At 43.0% G+C, this 22,172-nt stretch overlaps 1 protein-coding gene across 2 annotated transcripts in view; it reads right to left on the reverse strand.

The window, feature by feature from the left end:
• Positions 1–22,172, reverse strand: part of ANO2 (anoctamin 2) — a 145,410-nt gene that overhangs the window by 114,747 nt on the left and 8,491 nt on the right. Inside the window, exon 1 of one of the 2 annotated variants that reach the window (XM_083615566.1) lies at positions 1,294–1,784. The exons of the other annotated variant lie outside the window; for it this stretch is intronic. Within the exon in view, the coding sequence (XP_083471692.1) occupies positions 1,294–1,398 (105 nt within the window). The 5' untranslated portion in view covers positions 1,399–1,784. Of the gene's footprint in view, positions 1–1,293; positions 1,785–22,172 lie in introns of those variants that run through there. 2 annotated transcript variants of the gene reach the window in all.

Genomic DNA, 22,172 nt, shown 5'->3' on the forward strand with positions numbered 1-22,172 from the left:
ATTTTCTGATTTCACAACAGAGCACACTTTTATAGTGTTGTTTCAGTGATAACATATTAATTATAGTGGATAAAGTGTTTCAGGGTTAAAGGCACAAAGCATCCTGGGCTCACTTCTCATTCAGCTTGAGCTGGAGTGCCATTGGGTATCTTGGAAAAGCCATCTTCAACCTCACTTTCCTGCCTGCATATTTACCAATCAATATGGCTTGAACCACAAAGAAGGTGGTTGAGATAGTGCATTAAATAAGAGAACTGGTATCTACACTGCATGAAAAAATGAAAAAAAAATTCACAATGTATAATTATGATACAACATATATCCTTCCTATTCTTTCCTTTAAAAATATGTACAGAGGTAGTAACTAGAGTTGAGGTTTTCTTTTTTTAATCTTTGGGCAATATAGAAATCAGTTAGAGATGCTCTGACTAATTACCGGGTGGGTTTTTTTTTCTTCATTTAAGATTAAACCTATCCTTAATTTACATAATGAGACCTGCAAGTCAGGGACCCATATTTTGTTTATGCTATTTCTGTAATGCAACATGAACACTAATGATGCTACATTCTTGTCCTTCGATCAGTGCTACAACAACACTTTAAATAGTCCTAGTACTGGTGATATGGATGGTAGCATGTCGTATCTTGCTAGAAATATTGACACTTGGGCTACATAGATCAATCCTGTTATTCATTGTGAAGGAGTTGCGTGGCAAGGTCCCAAACCCTCCCAGGAGTTGGAATAAAGACACATGAAACAGTATTTTAGTTTAATGGGCAAAAAAGGCCACAACTGTATTGGTTACAGAATGTGAGTGGTATTGGCTCAGGCATTGGAAACCACCTGACTATATCTGACTCCTGCCCGTCTGCAGGAGTCTTGGAAGGGTTAACCACCAGTAGGGGGAGACCTGCTGATGCACATCAACTAGAAACTCCCCCAGGGTCACTGCTAGGGGTCGTGCCATGGCCACAGCCGCCAGTCTGGGGCTTTGGACGGAGACCACGCCCACTGGATTCCTTTAACGGAATACCCTTAAATTAGGAGGGGTAGGTGATGACCACTACCTCCCTTCACCTTCAACCTAATACTCTGATGCCTAACCGCTAAACCCTACAAAGTTGTAACGATTTGCTACAAGGTAGGCGAAAGATCCAAATGGCCGGTGCCAATTTGTCAAGTGGAAAAATTCCTACCAGGCACCTTGGACAACCAAGGTGACAACCGAGGTCCATAGCAAGGTCAAGAAATAGAAGAGCCTAACCTAAGGGAGGGAGGGCGGGAGAACTGACCGAGCAGGGAGAAAAACACGGGCGTGTCCTTGGCCGTGGGCAGTTTAAATAGCCTGCACCACGTCCCCGGACCGTCGGGATTGGACGGCCTTGTGACGTTAGCATATATGAGAGAGTGCTGGAAGGGAAATAGTTAAACAGGTTGCACAGTCAGGATCCAGGGGGGTGGAGTCAGTGGGACTATAAAACCAGTTCTGGGAGGAGTTCGTTGGGAGTTGTGGGTGGGTAGTTGGTTGGCTTTCGTGGGTTGGCTGGTTGGGAAAGGCAGTTGGTAATAGAGAGACAGTTAGGGCCGTGGGTTCTTGAGTGTGGGGAGGTAGAAGAGATAGAGAGAGGAAAATAAGACTAAGAAAGTAAAGAGCAACAATGTTTGGAATGCCCTAAAAGTTTGTTTGTGTCTGAAATAAAATACACTCTTCTTTATTAATTGAGAAGCTGACTGAGACTGAAGTGGTTTTACCAGGGAGGACCTGGTTGGTGGCAGCGGATTAGTGGTGCACAGTCAATAGTCCGTGAGACGACCAGGGGCTCTGTACGAACACCACAGGCCTAAGGATGCTGTGGCTGAGTACCATCCAATGGTGCAGGGGTGATCCCACCCTGTGTGCGTGGGGAGGGCTTGCTCCCTTGCCCCCAACGTCATCTCCCTGGGAAAGGGGAAATGTCTTTTCCTAAGTTCTCATGCTCTATTATGCACTTCTCTCTCTTTTTTTATATAAGATATTTATTAGAATTTTCCATTTTATACAAACAAAGAAAAAATTAAAAAGAAAAAATAATAAAAACACATAAAATTCATAACTTATTTTTCAGTAACATATTTCCCTGACCTCCTCATGCCTCCCCTTCTTGTATTCCAGTTCAAATTGTTTATCCAGCAAATCCTTATCTCATAGCATTACAGTTAAAAAACCCCTTATTTTCTATCCATCTTCTTAAATTATTGTAGCTTAAACTTTTACTTATATACAAAGAAAAAAGAACCATTTTTTCATATTCTTTTGTACCATTACAGCTAGAAACCACTTAATTTCAATCCAACATCACTCAACATTCATTAATATTGCAGTATTTTTGTAAGTAGTCCTTGAATTTCTTCCATTCTTCTTCTGCCGACTCTTCTCCCTGGTCGCGGATTCTGCCAGTCATTTCTGCCAATCCCATAAAGTCAATCAACTTCGTCTGCCATTCTTCCAGAGTGGGTAGATCTTGCGTCTTCCAATACTTTGCGATGAGTATTCTTGCTGCTGTTGTAGCGTACATAAAGAAAGTTCTATCCCTTTTTAACACCAATTGGCCGACCATGCCCAAGAGAAAGGCCTCTGGTTTCTTCACAAAGGTACATTTAAATACCTTTTTCAATTCATTATAAATCATTTCCCAGAAAACCTTAATCCTAGGGCATGTCCACCAAAGGTGAAAAAATGTACCTTCATTTTCTTTACATTTCCTATTATGCACTTCTCTCAAGGCACCCAGCACACTCAGGGGCTCTGTGTAGCTGTTAACTACATTTGACAGAGTTGGGTAACACAGCTGCTTTGTCATCAAGTGAAACTGTGAATAAAACTGCTCCTGTTCGTTTTATAAAAATACATCTCCAAAAGATGAAGCCAAGGAAATGGGATTTTTGTTGGGTTATTTTGCTGATTTATTGCAGTTCTGATGTAAAGTGAGACCAGCTATCGCCCAGAGGTGGTGTCTAGGGTATTTACAGAATCCTTCTGGGTCACTTGGTACTGCCTCTGCTTACACAAATTGCTTCGTCACTAGTCCCAGGGAGCTACCAAGCAATTCACAACGTGCATTGAATTAACAAACATCAAGATACAGATTTTCCGTGTTTGTGTATGGGATTTGAATCATATAATTCATTTTAACATTAATGGGAATTGCACTGCAAAGCCTGATTCCTGGTCACTGCGTTGAAAAGAAATCTCTATGAAGGTGTCCTCACTGGTTGAAAAATAATGACTAATAGCTTCCAGTAATATAGGAATATTTGTAATTAATGAGGTTTCTTTAGATAGATGGAGATTTCTTTAGATTTCTTTAGATAGATGGGAGTCACTAAACCGTACCCTATGGGGAAGGGTTAATGCTCTCAAGATGAATATTATTCCCAGATTGATCTACATTTTGAGAGGAATTCCAGTTCAGTGTTAGCAATTTTTTGGAAAAAATATTGAGATGTATAATTATTGTGGGGGAAGAGTTAAAAAATTCAGAGGATAACATCATCTTGAACTATATACCTAATATAAAGGTAAAGGTAAAGGACCCCTGACAGTTAAGTCCAGTCGCAGACGACTCTGGGGTTGCAGCGCTCATCTCGCTTTACTGGCCAAGGGAGCCAACTTTTATCCACAGACAGTTTTTCCGGGTCATGTGGCCAGCATGACTAAGCTGCTTCTGGCGAAACCAGAGTAGTGCACGGAAACAACGTTTACCTTCCCGCCGGAGTGGTACCTCTTTATCTACTTGCACTTTGACGGGCTATTGAACTGCTAGGTTGGTAGGAGCAGAGACCGAGCAACAGGAGCTCACACCGTCATGGGGATTCAAAATGCCGACCTTCCGATTGGTAAGCCCTGGGCTCAGTGGTTTAGACCACAGCGCTACCTGCGTCCCACTAAAGTAAAATAAAGTAAAGGTAAAGGTAAAGGTAAAGTACCCCTGGACAGTTAAGCTCAGTAAAAGGCAAATATGGAGTTGCAGCGCTCATCTTTTTCAGGCCGAGGAAGCAGTGTTTGTCCACAGACAGCCTTCCGGGTCATGCGGTTAGCAGGACTAAACCACTTCTGGTGCAACAGAACACCGTGATGGAAACCAGAGTGAACGGAAATGCCGTTTACCTTCCAGCTGCAGTGGTACCTATTTATAATAATAATAATTTTATAATAATAATTTATTATTTATACCCCGCCCATCTGACAGAGCTTCCCCAGCCACTCTGGGCGGCTTCCCAAAAAATATTAAAATACTGTAATGCATCAAACATTAAAAGCTTCCCTAAACAGGGCTGCCTTCAGATGTCTTCTAAAATTCTGGTAGTTGTTGTTCTCTTTGACATCTGGTGGGAGGGCGTTCCACAGGGAGGGCGCCACTTGCACTAGTGTGCTTTATCTACTTGCACTTTGTGCTTTCGAACTGCTTGGTTGGCAGGAGCTGGGACTGAGCAACGGGAACTCACCCTGTTGTGCGGATTTGAACCGGCAATCTTCTGATCGGCAAGCCCAAGAGGCTCAGTGGTTTAGACCACAGCACCACCCTGAAGGACAACATAACTGGCTGACGCCCTAAACAGGAGCATGCCTATAAAGGGGTGCGGGGAGATTGCAACGTTTTACTGTAGGCCCCACTTGTTAAAACACCAAGTATGTTAGGAACAATAAAATATATTTATAATATTTCCCGTCTGATTTTTTTTTTGCATGCAATAACAATGGCACAGTGTTCAATTTCAGTTTATTGAATAACCTTTGTATTGTTATATTCCCTTGTTGAAAGATGCAAAATTTAATTAATGTGTCCAGAAGAGCTGAAACCCAGCATTTGTTTACTTGGTTAGAAAAATAGCTGACAACGAATGATTCTATTGTTGAAAGATGCAGAAATATATAATCTTTCATCATGGATTACCCATTCTGGTTCAACCCCATTAAAACAGTTTTCTACAAGGGCTGAACATTCAGAGATGAACTAATAGCTTGGGGAAAATGCTTCTTATATTAACAGTCAGACTGTGCTCATCATGCCCCTGCGCATATTAATTCATGATCTCTCGAACTATCTGGTCCTACCTGTTAGTAGCTGCTAAGGCATTCGAGCTGTTGAAATAACAGTTTGCTTGAGTCATTTTCAGATGGGCTCAGTTTAGATTTCTGGCACCTCCCTCCACAACTCCATCATTATTCCATTGAATAATAATGTTTATGTTGTTACATTAAACTATAAGCAAAAAATATTTTATCAACATTTTTTCCTGGCTCCATTTCTGTGATCAGGTTCACATGAAACACTGAACCAAATCATGGCTTTCTGCAAATGCAAGGGTTCCTGAACAGGAGATAGAAGCCATTTTGCTCCTTCCCCAGCCATAGCATGTTGCAGAATCATAGAAATTTGGGGTTGGAAGAGACCTCAAGGATAATTTAGTTCTAGCCCCTGCGATCATAGCAATCCCTGACAGATGGCCTCTGTTTAAAAACCTCCAGAGAAGGAGAGTCCACTCCTTTCTGAACACTGTCGACCAGCTCTTACTAATGTTCTTCCTGAACATTTAGTCAGAATCTCCTTTCTTGTAACTTGAAGCCATTGGTTTGGGTCAAAGAATTATAGAATTCTAGGGCTGGAATGGACTCTAAGAATCATTTAGTCCAGGCTTCCTCAAACTCAGCCCGCCAGATGTTTTTGGCCTAAAACACCCATGATCCCTAGCTAGCAGGATCAGGGGTCAGGGATGATGGGAATTGTAGTCTCAAAACAACCTCCTGCAATGCAGGAATTCTGCCCACAGCCATCCCTGGGTGGGCTCAAACCACCAAACTTCTGGTTAACAGCCAGACGCACTGACCCATTGCACCACAGGAGGTCCTAACCTCCAGAGCAGGAGAAAACAAGCTTGCTCCATCTTCCATGGGACAGCCTCTTTTCCAGGCTAAACATACCCAACTTGCTCAACAGTTCCTCATAAGGTTTGGTTTCCAGATCCTTGATCATCTTGGTGGGCCTTCTCTGCAAGATGAGAGACCTTCACCCCAACAACTGGGATTGAGCTCCCCCCCCCCGGCTACTCCACTCCACAGTAGGGTTATGAGTTTTGAAACAGTCGAACCTCAAAGCAAGCTGAGTCCTGTTCTCTCATTTGCAATGATTTATACGCTGATTGGGACGCGGGTGGCGCTGTGGTCTAAACCGCAAAGCCTAGGACTTGCCAATCAGAAGGTTGGTGGTTCAAATCCCAGCGACGGGGTGAGCTCCCGTTGCTCAGTCCCTGCTACTCCCAACCTAGCAGTTTGAAAGCATGTCAAAATGCAAGTAGATAGTGGCGGGAAGGTAAACGGCGTTTCCGTGCGCTGGTCTGGTTCGCCAGAAGTGGCTTAGTCGTGCTGGCCACATGACCCAGAAGCTCTGCGCCGGCTCCCTTGGCCAATAAAGCGAGATGAGTGCCGCAACCCCAGAGTCGGTCACGACTGGACCTAATGGTCAGGGGTCCCTTTACCTTATACGCTGATTGGGCTTTCATGCATGTGTTAGTGGCAGCAGCGAAAAAGTAACAAAACGCAACTAGCAACTTTTTGAATCAGAGCATTATAATTGTGCAATGCATTTCATTGTCAGCTCTGAATACTGAAATATATATTCGCAAGAACTCTTGGGAATCACTTATTGAAGTGATGACAGTAGCCATTAACAGGCATTTGTATGTTCCCAAACCCTGTCTCCTACCTATATAGCTCTCCTCCCCATTGCATGACAGAATTGCAAGTGGTTAGGGTGCAGAAAAGGTAATCATACTTAATGGCACTAGGAGCAGCTTTATAAAGAAAACCGAGGTCATGGTGAATTACACAAGTTTTATTTAGTCTTCTTAATATCATGTTTTTCATTTATTTCTCATGCAAAGAGGGAAAAATGCAGGCTTTTTTCCACTGAGGAGAAGATGGAAATTCAAAGAGCTGACAGTTTATGTTTTCATTTAAAAACTCAGGTTTCTTGAGACGTATCCTGGGGCTCCCAAGTTAAATCAAGTATGAGACGATGTGTGCAGAACTAGATATACACATGACGGAAAATTGGGTGTGGACTAGCACTATAAAATACTGGTTGCGTTGCCATTTTCGTTGCCAACCTTCGAGCCTGCTCTCCGACTTACTTAAGGACTCTTATAAATCCAGATGGTTCCAACTCTTACACAGCAAAATCAGATCTATCGGTATTGACTTGGAACTCTTGTATAATTCAAGTGAGCAATATATCTATTGCAATATTCAAACCAGATTCAGGGACATTGAAAAACAAAACAACGGGTCAGCTGTAAATAAAAATTGCTCCCCCAAGTTCTATGGTTTGAATGCAACAGGTAACAGGGGCACTCATATCTCAAAATTAATAATTCCAGTCCAACCCAGGGCATTTATGTTAGCATGACTGAACATTTCCCCCTCAGCTTTGGTCAAGGGCAGATATTTAAACATTCCCAGATATGATACATTGTGGAAGTTCTTTGAATGTGCCGGACACCATAGAACATATTCTTTTCTACTGTCCATTGTACAGCCAGCTACAAAAATACATGCTATCCCCTTTTTATGGGTAGTCTAACACCACAGCGCAATGAAAATATCAAATTCTATCTGTCTGACATTAACCCGGAAGTAACTGCAAGGCTGGCTGAGAATCCCAATGAAAAACTATATTTTACATGGCTGTAACATGGATGTTTTATGATGTTCTACGATTGCCTATTCTTGTAATGCCTAACAAAGGTTTGGAGAAGTAAGTTTTTATTCAAAATGTAAATCTTACTGAAGGCATTATTAATCATTCTTTTTGAGCAAGTAGCATAAAAAACCAGAATTATTTGTTAAAGGAAATGTTTCTTTGAAGAATGGGGATGTATCATATACAGTACATTATTGTAGAAATGTTTACTTTAAATAAATTGTTTTATTGTTTTAATTTCCATCTTATGTGTTCACTTCTTCTGTTGTTTATCCTGTTTTTTAAAAAATGCATTCCCTATTTTGTGCAGAATAAGAAGTCAATCAGTTTGTTGGCTATCTCTTCTAAAATATATGCCACTTTTTTTACTTAATAGGATGTAGAAGTAGGTCTCCTTCAACTATATTCTGTGTGAAGAGCAAGCTGGTTTTAGAAATTTCTAATCCTTCAAGGATCATTGCTATGGTTTGTCCCACCTTATTGGGAAAACTGACTCCTTGGAATTAACGGTTAAAGCAGAGACATCACCTTGCCAACAAAGGTCCGTATAGTTAAAGCCATGGTTTTCCCAGTAGTGATGTATGGAAGTGAGAGCTGGACCATAAAGAAGTCTGATCACCAGAGAATCGATGCTTTTTGAATTATGGTGCTGGAGGAGACTCATGAGAGTCCCATGGACTGCAAGAAGATCAAACGTATCCATTCTGAAGGAAATCAGCCCTGAGTGCTCATTGGAAGGACAGATCGTGAAGCTGAGGCTCCAATACTTTGGCCACCTCATGAGAAGAGAAGACTCCCTGGAAAAGACCCTGATGTTGGGAAAGATGGAGGGCACAAGGAAAAGGGGACGACAGAGGACAAGATGGCTGGACAGTGTTCTGGAACCTACCAGCATGAGTTTGACCAAACTGCGGGAGGTAGTGGAAGACAGGAGTGCCTGGCGTGCTCTGGTCCATGGGGTCACGAAGAGTTGGACACGACTAAACAACAACAACATTGGCTTCTCGTAGAATTGCTTTTACAGAATTGTGTTCTGCCTTTATGGATGAGTTATAAGAAATTACCCTTGGAGGTTCATGACATACTCAGTATCCTTAATATAAAGATCCTTATGAAAAATATATGTCTGAGTTCATCGGCAGGATTGTTTCATCAAGTGAGTTTGTGTGCTTTCTGTTGCTGGACAAAGAAAATTATATCAGCACATGTCTCTATTTGCATTGGCTGCCAGGAAATTTGTGGCTCAACCCTCAAAGTATTTTTTTCCCTTTGTTATGGCTTAAAGCTAAACTAATGATATTGTTGCTACTACTACTTCTAGCTAGTATTAATCCACAGTGTTATGGCCAAGATGAATTCTCCTTCTTCAAAGATAAAGTAAACTTTACAGATCCTTTGAACATTTACAGACAAGTTAGACTTGTCAGCAGCACCAAAACAGTGAACAAAAAACAGCTAGGGCTAAGGACACAACTGAGAATTGATGAATGGATCAACTTTAAAAATACAGTGGTACCTCAGGTTGCAGACGCTTCAGGTTACAGATGCTGCTAACCCAGAAATAGTACCTCAGGTTAAGAACTTTGTTTCAGGATGAGAACTGAAATTCTGCAGCGGCAGCGGCAGCCCCATTAGCTAAAGTGGTACCTCAGGTTAAGAACAGTTTCAGGTTATGAATGGACCTCCAGAACGAATTAATTTCTTAACCTGAGGTACCACTGTGGTCAAATATTCAGGATTTGAATAATACACTTACAATGGACAAATGCAAATATAAAATATAAATATGAAGTAAAAATATACATAAGCTATATAAAAATATAAGCAGAAAATAATAATAATAATAATAATAATAATAATAATAATAATAATAATAATATTTATACCCTGCCCTCCCAGGCCAAGACCCGGCTCAGGGCAGCTAACACCAATTATAAAATACAGTAAAAACATTTTTTTAAAAAAGTTGTAAACCAGGGAAGGAAGTTGGGTGGAGTCGCATGGGGGGCGGGGTGTTAATTGAAATTGTAAAAGGTAATTAGAACGTTTGATTATGTTAAAATTTCTTCAATAAGATTATTATTTTTTTTAAAAATAAAGAAAATAAAAATAGTCAAATAGTAAAAGAAAGTACTAACTCTCAGTCCTTGTCAAGACACCACAAAACAGACAAATGACAATACCCCTGGGGGCATACAAACAGAGACTTGATGATATACAGTGTTTAAAGGTAGCAGACCGGCAAACAGTGAAATCTTCAGCACAGAAGAATTGAAGTCTTCCCAAACAGTAAGATCGGGCAGAGCTGCCATGTATTTTATGAAATGCAAATGAAAAGAGATTAAGCTTGTGCAAAGATGACATGCAGCGGAAATGACAAAAGAGGCACAGGCAGGGCAGCAAAGGGGCATTTTAGCTGGTGAGTGCCTGTACAGAACATTGCGTTTTGCATGGCATTGTGAACTGGGGATTTCCCTCATTTATCCCCCAAACTATTTCATTTCCCCAGAGCGAAACATTAGCCTGTCTTTGTGCCCTAAGTGGTGTTCTTGTTTTGTACTCAAATGAGAGTGTTGCTTGCTATGCGTATTACTGGGATAATATCACAGAAGATCACTGTTATTTCCAGGAGCTGAGCAGGGTGCCCAGCAATTGTCCCTCTCGTGCCCAGATAATGCCTATAAATCCTGTGGGCCAGGGGCCTGGGATGGAAAGGAAGAAAGGGAATATAGATGAGCAGAGAATGTAGATAACCGATAGCATGCAGTGAACAGACAGTCCGCCAACAGGAAATTGGACAAAGTTAACCACCTCTTTTTCCTAGTGTACAGATTATGGAGAGGCACATACTGCTGAAACAGACTGCTGCAAAATGTCTTAAATTAGCATGCATTTTTTTACAAGGTACTCTGGTGGCGCTGTAGGTTAAACCACAGAGCCTTGGGCTTGCCGATCAGAAGGTTGGCGGTTCGAATCCCTGCGACGGGGTGAGCTCCCGTTGCTCGTTCCCTGCTCCTGCCAACCTAGCAGTTCGAAAGCACGTCAAAGTGCAAGTAGATAAATAGGTACCGCTCCGGTGGGAAGGTAAACGGCGTTTCCGTGCGCTGCTCTGGTTCGCCAGAAGCGGCTTAGTCATGCTGGCCACATGACCCGGAAGATGTACGCCAGCTCCCTCAGCCAATAAAGCGAGATGAGTGCTGCAACCCCAGAGTCGGTCACGACTGGACCTAATGGTCAGGGGTCCCTTTACCTTACCTTACTCTTCAACTACTGCTGGTGTTACAATCACTGTTTCAGAGGAAATACATTTTACAATTAAATGACGGGTGATAACAGCACAAACAAGGGACAGGATCACTGATCAAAAAAGTTTAGGAGAAAGCACTCCTGCCCAAACCAGAGTGTTATAATCACAGCATTGAACTTGATCAGTAGTACTCTGCTAAAAAAGAATGAAAAAGAAGCCTGTTATTGCCAAGACATAAAGTTTAGATCTATTTGAGGCTGTTAAGTGTGGGAGAATATGTATTTGTGCATATTGTCTGTAAAGTTGTGCAAAGAAAATATAGACCCAAAAACTGGTATCAGAACTGACAGAAAAGATTTTTAAAAAACCATAGAAAATAATATTCAATTTTAACATCCTAAAGCTGTGAAGAAAGGCAGTTGAATGTAACTGCTAAATTCATTTAAATTGCATTTAATGTACTGTATAGTATTGCTTTATTATGTATTTTTACAACTGGTTAAAGATTTACCGGTATTTTCGTGTGTTTTAATAATGTCCTTTTGAATTCACCGCCCACCCCAGGGAAAAATCCGTTTGAAAAAGCAAGAAGGGATAAAAGTGAACAAATGTTCATCCTCAGCTTTGTCAGAGCTTTTTAAAAACAGCTTGTATAGAAAATTCTAGAAGTAATGGAAAAGGAGTTTGCTTTCTGCTTATGAAGATGAACACTTCTCTTCTGCATTCTTTCCAGCACCAGCTCCACAGCCTTTCCACAACAAAATCTTTCCACTTCTAAGAGTATCTGTCAGGACAAAACACGATTGTTTGTGCCAGAACATCATTACACGCTAACCGTCACTCTGGGAATAGAATTCATTTGTTAGATGCGGCAAGGATTATAAAAGTGGGACCAAACACGAAAACAGGTGTTGTCCTAAAGTATTATTTTTTAAAAAATGAACAGGAAAAAAGTCATTTTTTTTAACTATAGTGTGAGTGCCGCAACCCCAGAGTTCTCTGTGACTGGACCTAACGGTCAGGGGTACCTTTACCTTTACCTTTTTACCTCACCTCCCAAGACCAACTTAAACATGGGCAAAGAAGGGTTTGGTTCCTTGAAGTCACTGCTTGAAAGAAAAGGAAGTTCACAAAAAAAAAACCGCTTACTATTCTCCCGGTGAGCGCCCCCAGGGGCGGGTGGCAGGCTCTGTGTTCCCACACAGCCGGGGATAATGCCATTTCTTCCCTCAGTGGTTGCACAGACCTCTGGTGGTTTGTCCTGGATTCTGACTGATCATGGGCGACATGGTGGCTGTGGCTTTGGAGCGGACCCAAGGGAAAACTATAAAGCCAGGCCACACCTCCTGCCTGGAGCTCAGCTGGCACTCGGCAACCCCAGCCAGCCACCCTTCATTTTCTGCTTGAGGGTTAGTGAGAAGATGGACACTGTGGCCAGATTGGGGCGGGAGAGGTAAGGGACCAACTGCTTAATGTGGCGAAGGTGGAAAAATGTCGCCTTGGCTGTTGCTGTAACCTGCGCCTCCATGGAAAGGGAGGCATCAAGGATTACACCCAAACTCTTAACGGAAGGCACTGGCACCAACTGGGCTCCTGCAAGAGAAGGGAGTTGGTCCCTCATCCCCATACCATCCCGACCCAGCCAGAGGACCTCTGTCTTTGAAGGATTTAGTTTCAATCGGCTCCCACGAAACCATCCAGCCACAGCTTCCAAGCATCTGGTCAGTGTGTTCGGGGCCGAGTCGGTGTGGCCATCCATCAGCAGATAGAGCTGAGTGTCATCAGCATATTGGTGACAGCCCAGCCCAAAGCTCCGGACAATCTGGGCAAGGGGGCGCATGAAGATGTTAAAAAGCATTGGGGAGAGGATTGCGCCCTGCGTCACTCCACACACCAAGGAGTGGCACGACAACATCTCCCTCCTTAGCAATATACATTTGAGATGATCCTTAACCTGGGATTAACACTTAGAATCACAGAATAATATCATAGAATAATACTATTGTAGAGTTGGAAGGGATCATGAGGGTTATCTTGTCCAATCCCCTGCATTGCAGAATCTTTCGCCCAACATGGGACTCAAACCCACAGTCCTGAGATTAACAGTCTCATACTCTACCGACTGAGCTATCCCATCAAACAATCAGACTGGGTGATTCAGGTTACAATGCCTATGCCAAGACCTACTTACATCTGTAATCCATAAAATCGTGACCTATTTTATCCCAAAGCAATTCTCCCATGATTCTTTCATCTTCCCATGTAAGCCCCTGGCTGCTCATGGCCTCAAGGCACCTGGAGCCACAACCCTACTGACTTCCCCCAAATCTTAGCCAAATAATAACCCCATAGGTTCCTTGAAACAATAGATGGGTAAGGGGTTATATAAGAGATGTTTAGAAAATTTTGCATGGTGTGGAGAAAGTAGCGAGAGAAACCTTTTTCTCCCTCCCAAGGATCAGCCGGTGAAGTTGGATGGTGGAAGATAGAGGGCAAGGCTATTGCCCTCAAGACCTTATTGTGAGCTAGTTAACTACTGTGGGCATCAGGGTTTTAGACTATGAAGGTCTTTGGTCTATTTCGGAAGGGTTCTTATTATTTGCTCCAAAGAAGTGCTATTATTCAGCTCTTCTGCACGAGATGGGGATAAGGAGTGTGTGACCGTATGATCTGACATGTTTCATTCATAATAATCTGATTAGAACAGGCCATAAACACATTCTCTCAAATTTTACAGTGCTAAAATTGAACTTCCGTTTTTCTTTCTGGCTTTGCATTGCCACTCAACATCATTATCTCTTTTTCTTGCTAATATGCAGTTTTGTTCACCTCAGGTACAGAATCATAGAATTGCAGAGTTGGAAGGGACCCCAAGAATCATCTAGTTCAACCCCCTGCAATGCAAGGGTTTCTGTTTTTCATATTCTGTTGTTGAGTCTTGGCAGTTTCAATTAACTGATGCTTCTAAAATCTGCCCTACAGAGTCAACCAATGTTTTCCTTTATTCCCTTCTTATTTCCCCATATTGATTATTGCAATATTCATATTTTTGGTGAGTTCTGTTTTTTCTTAAAGAAAAGAAGCAAAATAGGTGGGCTATTTTGAGTTGAAAAGCAGTTGCGCTTAAACATTTCCCCACCAACCTTTGTCACTCCAAATCAACCACCAATCACTCCTTCCCATGAGATTCTATGCGCATGTTGCTTCTAGTATTTTATGTACTGCTAAGTGTTCCCTAGAGGCATCCACCAGTTCCTGCCTTGACTTTCCCACTGGGTTTGATTTAAAGATCAGTTTCTGCTAAAAACAAAGTCATTGATAATTACAAAGGGCTTTCCTGGGCTGAGCAATGAATATTCACTGATGTCTGTTAAGCTCTTTTACTACAACTGCATGCAAAACAAATCAATGGAGAAATATTTTCTCTGCTGGACTAATGATCCTGTCTCTTTTCCTGATTCCAAAGCACTAAGCAAAAACGCTCAAAGTATAATAAAGTTTTAAATCCACAAATTCCCAGCAAGCCTCCAAATGGTCCCATGCTGGTGAATTTTCAAAGGATTTTTAAAAAATGCGTTTCAAAGAGAACCGTAGAATTGTAGAGTTGGGAGGAACTACAAGAGCAGTCTCACCCTCTGCAATGCAGGAGTCTTTTGCCCAAGACAGGGCTCAAAGCCATGACCTTGAAATTAAGAGTCTCACGCTCTGCCTACTGAGCTACCAAGTGTTCAGTTGTTGCATAAATGTGGAGAACTGAATTTAAGATTAGAAAAATGAGAAACTGAGAGAACCAAAACATACGGATTCACCCTTCTTTAGGCAGGGAGATTTGGAAAGCAATTTTTTTCTAAGAATGGCAGGAATGGGATTTGGGCAAATCTTGCCTACCTGGTTCTTTTAAAGGTTGAACCCTACTTACCTACCATATTTTTCGCTCTATAAGACGCACCAGAGCACAAGACGCACCAAGTTTTTGGAGGAGGAAAACAAGAAAAAAATATATTCTGAATCTCAGAAGCCAGAACAGCAAGAGGGATCACTGCACAGGGAAAGCAGCAATCCCTCTTGCTGTTCTGGCTTCTGGGATAGCTGTGCAGCCTGCATTCGCTCCATAAGACGCACACACATTTCCCCTTACTTTTTAGGAGGGAAAAAGTGAGTCTTATAGAGCAAAAAATACGGTAATTATTATTATCTTGGGGTCTAGTGGCATGGTCGTCTATTCTAAAGAACTGTTTGGGAACACTGAAACCATAGTTCTTCCTATGACTTGGCAAGATTTATGACATGTGTGTGTGTGTGTGTTTTGGCCCTGTACCAAGGCAGTTCTTTGTAAGCTGCTCTCAGAGCTAATCCTGTTATCATCTGTTTAGTTAGTAAAGCCACCATTCTGCTGTTCTCTTGGATCCTGCTGTGGTGCTTGGTTGACAATGTGACCATGTGCGTAGATGCACAAGGGACCCACTTAAGAACATTACAAAAGCATTTAAACAGCATTCCCTGGATTGTAGTGTCTCTTTGTCTACACTCTCTGGAGACAGCTCACTCTTTCTCTCCTCTATGTTCTCGGGTCTGTAAATCCTGTGGGCAGCACTGGCTCCCACAGGCCCTGATATCTAACCTCTTGCTCGCACATGAATCACGGAAGGGATTTCCTCAAGTACAAGTCAAGCAGTGTTTTGACCCTTTTCCACATTGCCCATGCACTGAGCACGGAGGTCTGCAATCAACTCAAGCCTGCGACTGACTGATGTCCTCTTATTCCCAATATGCATTCTGAGATTAATTCTTTTATTTACAATATCTTAGGTACTTGAGGTTAGTCATTTTGTAAGGTTAGTAAAGTATAATTAAGGAGGTCACACAACATTTTTAAGGGCGATGGGGGTCACCGACTTCAGATATGAAGTATGTTAGGTTGTGGGTGAACATATCAGACGACACAGCGAACAGCTCTTGTTTATTCACAGGCCAAAACAGAACTGAACTGAAGGGCTCAGCCAGCCTGCTTATATAGAGCTCCACTACAACGCAACTGTAACCATTTTCTGTAACTATCCAATCACTGAACGTCACTTTCAACCCCCTATTTGCATATGTGGACCTGAGTGAAAACTATCTACACTATCCCCCTGCTGGCCCAGGGTGAGAACTTCAGTACATAACAAAGTACATTTCACCAGCACACCAAACAACAGTCTGTGTCTATCAAGGGTCTGACTTTTACTGGTCTCAGATTCCCTTAAAAAGTGTGGTAGAGTATTTTATCTACTCTACTTGAAAGCGGCTAATTCAGAGTCCAGATCTGTCTGTCTGTCTGTCTGTCTGTCTCTCTCAGAACCTCTGTTCTGTGGTTCTGCATTCTTACAAGTCAAACAGAATGTACTGTGTGAAATATTGAGCTAAGTATTTTATAATGTGCTGTGCCTCTACAGTTGTATAGTTTTATATTTCTCTTTTTTCTGACATAGGGTTGTCACCTTTGTTCTGGCAAAATAAAGGACAGGATGGCAGCGGGAGGAGGGAGGCTTTCCTCCCCCCACCTGGTGCTGAAATTACTTCGAGGCAATCCATTATAATCTATTGCAGCCTAACCGGAGGGCTGCCTTGAAATTTGTCACACACACACACATACACATGAATCTGTAAATTTGCCTATGCTTTGCTACCCATGCTTAAATACATGACCTTTGACACACCCTTTCACACACATCCAGTTCTGTACAGCAATACATACAGACCGGGGCAATAAATAAACAGTGGGGGGGCATATTCTGATGGGCTGGCAGGCTTTGATCCACTTGTCAGATTTCTGAGATATAAAAATATTAGGTGTCAGGAGGGGAGGGCAAGTCTTGTCAGGAGCTACTTCTCCCCACCCTCGTCTCTCAAATGTCATGCAGATAACTAAGTTCAGAATTTGGTAGATTTTATTTCATCGGAACCGACAAAAATGGCGCCTGCCGCCCGAGCAGGACTTTTGGATCAGTGTGTGATGATTTACTGCAAACAAAAGACTTACCAGCTTTTAAAAGAAAAAGAAAAAGGGAGAGCCTTAGAAAGTTCACACAGAAACATAATAATGCTTGCCTTAACTCGCTTGTAGAAACAACTCAGAGGTTATTAAGAAGAAAAACGATAACAACAAGAAGATCGAAAGATGGGACTTGTGAACACCAAAAGCAGCAGAAATATGAGATGATCAGACCCTTAATGAACTTGAAGCATGGGAACCCCCAACAAAAATTTATAATTTGGCAAAATATTTGGACTTTTCGATATGTATCGGTATAATTTGGAATAACTAATGTGATATGATTGGATTGTTAATTGGAAAACTTAATAAAAAATTATTTAAAAAAACAACAACTAAGTTCAGAATTTGGGCTTCTGGGACACACTGACACAAAACCACTTGTTTCTAGGGACTCAGAACCTGTTGCTCTCGTGAAGGATGAGGCCCGGTGCTCCTAGGCTGCAGTTTGGGCATGGCTGCCTTAACCCACACCAAAATTTCGGGGAAATGGAAGCGGCAACATGAAAGCCTTGCCCTGGTTTGTTCCTCCGTGGGGGCGGGATGAGGAGAGAGAGCGAAGAGAATTTCTGCCCTCCCTTCCCAACAGGTAGGAGGGGTTTGCAACACCGAGAGGGCTTACCTGGTCTGGTGCCTCCCACCTCGGTTAGGGTGGCTATCGTCCCACCCCCGGCCTGGGAGGACAATGGATGGCCGGCTGGGGTTTGGGCGAAGCCCAAGGGAAAGAGGCCGACCCCCTCGGCCAAACCTCACTTTGTTTCTTCCTCTTCCAGATTTGCCCACCTATCCCTCCCAAATTAATAATATTTTCTTGCAGCCTAATATTTTGTGTTCCAGGTCAGCGGGTGCTGCTATGGTTGTAAGATGGTTGTTGTATTCAGAACCGGGAAAGAATTTTCTCTGCATTGGCAGGTTTCGCCTTCCCCGTAGCATTTCGTCACAACTTTGGCAGTTTTTAGGCCTTGGCAAGGTATCCTTTAGTCTATCTTCAAGTTGGGGGGAGGCATTTCATTAAAGGATTGGTTGCAGGAATCCCTGACCCTAGAGCGGCAGCATGTAGGTCAAACTCCTGGTGGAGGTAAGGTGCGAGGGCACGCTGTGTAAGTTTGTGCTTTACCGTCCCCTCCCACTCATGTACCTCATTGCCCTGCATATCCTCAGTCCCGGATGCGCTGAGAGGGTTACATGCCAAGGCCTATGCCAAGTTCCCCACATTCTGAAGTTAAATAAAGTTGTGGCCAATTTGAACCCATACTTTGGGGTTCTCATTCTTTGTGGAGGTAGGCTCCACAGACAGGGTTCAGTGCGTCTGTTCGCAAAAAGAGGTAAGGGGAAAAGCGAGGGGCGGTTTCTCCAGCCAAGCCTTCGCTGCTGGAGTCTGGAGATGGGCATTTGGAAAGGATTCTTATCTTGGAAGGGAGGGAGGGAGGGAGGGAGGGAGAGAGAGAGAGAGAGAGAGAGAGAGAGAGAGAGAGAGAGAAGCAGAGTGCAAATAGGGGAAATACAGGACAAACTTTGAAACATTGAAATACGGGACAATCCTGTATTATTGCAGGATGAGTGGCAACCCTAGCCCTGACACCTTTTCTGTTGCTACTGCTGTCTTTAATTTCCTAATTATGTACTGTAATCCTATGAGTGAATGGTTTGAATGGATGATGACTCTGCTGAAAGATCACTAATGGAAGGACAGCAAGGTGGAAGCTGAGCTGCACGGCTATCACAGGCTAACAGGACATTAGAATCCTGCCTCTATGGCACCATCAGAAAGCCACCCAGCAATGAGAGATGCGCAGAAGTGGAGATTGCCATGTTCATTTTCCTGATTCTAACGCTAGCACTTCTGTCCCAGATTCTAACGTTCCTTTTACGCTGCATTACCTGTTGTGTTATGGAACTGTAACTTTTTTTTTAATCGATATACTGCCATGTTGCATTAAATTTCAAATGACGGGGGGAAATATCTGTATGCCAGAATACCACCTGAAATTTCTTCACATGAAATTACAGCTCAAAATCCCCATGATTTTCTGGGTTAACAAAGCTTCAAACAGATTTTCCCTGGAGCAAATCTCACAGAAATGAGCACAGAACGTCTACTAGATCCTGCTAGTTTTCCAGATGTGGCTTTTATGGTTGGGGCTAGTAGTGCAGCCCCTTGTACTCCTGGTGATGCTTTCACTCAGTTATCACATGAAGTCTCTAGTCTTGGCCCCTTCTTCCTCCTGCCAGCCATATACCCAACCCATAGAATCCTAGAATTGTAGAGGGACCCTAAGTAGAGACATCACCTTGCCAACAAAGGTCCGTATAGTAAAAGCTATGGTTTTCCCAGTAGTGATGTCTGGAAGTGAGAGCTGGACCATAAAGAAGGCTGATCGCCAAAGAATTTATGCTTTTGAATTATGGTGCTGGAGGAGACTCCTGAGAGTCCCATGGACTGCAAGAAGATCAAACCTATCCATTCTGAAGGAAATCAGCCCTGAGTGCTCACTGGAAAGACAGATCCTTAAGCTGAGGCTCCAATACTTTGGCCACCTCATGAGAAGAGAAGACTCCCCGGGAAAGACCCTGATGTTGGGAAAGATTGAGGGCACAAGGAGGAGGGGATGACAGAGGACAAGATGGTTGGATAGTGTTCTCGAAGCTACCAGCATGAGTGTGACCAAACTGCGGGAGGCAGTGGAAGACAGAAGTGCCTGGCGTGCTCTGGTCCATGGGGTCATGAAGAGTCGGACACAACTAAACGACTAAACAACAACAACAACAACAAAGGGTCATCTCCAAGACATCCCAAGGGGTGTGGGAATAGGATGTTCATAGTCCCATTCATTCCCTAGCAGATTATCCCAGATTATCAATTATCCCTATCCATAATGGGTTGCATTCAGCTAAGTCCTGTGCAGAGAACCCATTGAAATCCATGACCCCAAGTTAATCATGCCCATTAACTTCAACAGGTCTGCTCTCAGAAGGACCAGCGCAGAACCCCACGCACTGTTTTTGTAAATAGTGACGTATTTCTGAAGAAACTTAATGCCAGCTGACTTGTTCATCTCAGAATCTGAAATATATATCTAAGAATTTCCTCTAATTTGGCATTCAACTTCTTACGGAAAATAAATGTGCAAGAACCTGTTGCCTCCACTTTTCGCCAAGTAGTTTTCTTCAATGAATGAGCCAAAATTGGCAGAGGTGTGGAGCATTTATGATTAGATGGAGCTGGATTAAGTAGGATGATGATGATGATGATGATGATGATTATATACCACCCTATACATGCAACTCTCAGGGCAATTCACAACATAAAATCACAATATAAGAACATCTCTTATCTTTAAGCAAGGGAACATAAACTGATGCCTTATATCTTCATCTAGGCAACTACCAGACACCTTTTTGCTTTCTTTACCAGGGATGTTTTGCCTAAAAGATGTTCTGGGTTGTATACAACTCTGGGTTCATGGGACCAAGTCCTGAGAGGTACAAGGTTACTTGCCTTTAGAAGAAGAATCAAAAAATGGTTCCTTTTAAAAAATAGCCTTCATCTCCTAAATGCTCTGTGCCTTTCAATCCGCATTTCATTCACAACAGCCTGCAAGGCAATCTTTTTTGTCCAGGTGCCAAAGCTCATCTCAAATGACTCCCCTATTATGGCTTTGACATATACTATAATGAATGAATACAGCAAAGGATCCATTTGTGGTTATTAAAGAGCAGCGCAACTGAAGCTTCATTTAACTACTGATGGTCCATGTAGAGCAGGGGTAGAGACTGCGAATGTGGCGTAGGTGGGCCTTGGTCTGATAGAGCAAGGCACTTCTTATGACTTCATCATGGGCGTGAACATCAGAATCATGGGCAGTGGCATAGCTGTCAACTTACAGATTTGAAAATAAGGGACCAGCAGCCTCGAAAATAAGGGATCAGCAGCCAAAATAAGGGATTTTAGTCAACCAGCAGCCAAACGAAGCCTCACGTGGTGGTTCCCACAGCGCAGCAACCCGGCAAAGGTTTGCAGCAAGGAAACCCACCGTCACCTCTCCGCTGGGAAGCGCTGAGCAAAAGCAATTCCCCAGGCAATGCAGCCAATTTGATCGGCACAAAGCATGCAAGCTCCATCCCCCAGTCGTTCTTAGACTCCTTATTGGGTGAGCAACACTGCCAAGCAACACAGTTGGAGCCTTCCTCCTCCCTGGCCGGCAGGGAGGGAGGGAGAGGAGCTGCTTCCTTTGAAACCCAGGAAATTAAAGGGACATCATCAATAAGGGACAGCAGCGGGGCATGGCGCTGGGATAAGGGACTTTCCCGCCAAATAAGGGACGGTTGACAGCTATGGGCAGTGGCTGGCTTAGTGGGGCACTGGCTGAGCGCTCATAACCTCAGGAGGGCCCATGCTCAGAGGCCACCAGCTATATAAAGGGGCTTGCATGATTGTTGGGGGGTGGGGCAGAGAGATGTCGCTCAGTGTGTGTGTATGTGTGTACATGCATGCATGCAAGAGAACCAGCCCTACAATTCTATGCTTCTAGGAAAGTTGTTTCCTCTTTTGCAGGTGGGGATAGAGAGAAAAAAGTAATGCACCAATGAACAGATCATTAAACAGGGTGGCATTTCCCTCATAATTGTAGTCCTCTACTGCTTACTGTGTTTAATATCTGCTTGTCGTATAGCTGTTTAAGGCATGAGAACCCTGCTCTTCTCCAATGCCACCCCCAAACCAGGGCAGGGCAGCAGGGACAACATTAGGGTTGCCATATTTCAAAAAGTGAAAATCCGAAGACAAAAGTTGTTAAGGTTTTTTTGGCCAAAGTTGTTGAGAGGGGTTCCCATACGTCCGGGTTTTCCTGGACATTTAATTGTTTTCTGCCCAGGCACTGTTATCAACAGCTGAATACCGGCTGTGTCCGGGAAATTCCATACGTATGGCAGTCCTACACAACATCAAGTTTCATGAGCTGCCAAGGGGTTATGTTATTCTCAGTCTTTCACCTGCTGATCTTGTGCATGGTATTTCTTACAGAGGGAGGGTCAAAAGTGATTTAAGAGTTACAGCGACTCTGTTCAGATGCTCATGCTGGATACAGTCAAGATTTAAGATCTTCTGAGCACAGAGGATTTGCAATACCCACTCAGCCATGAAGCTCACTT

Source organism: Podarcis filfolensis (genome assembly GCF_964270895.1).
Source record: "Podarcis filfolensis genome assembly, chromosome: 5".
In the NCBI taxonomy this organism is placed as follows: domain Eukaryota; kingdom Metazoa; phylum Chordata; class Lepidosauria; order Squamata; family Lacertidae; genus Podarcis; species Podarcis filfolensis.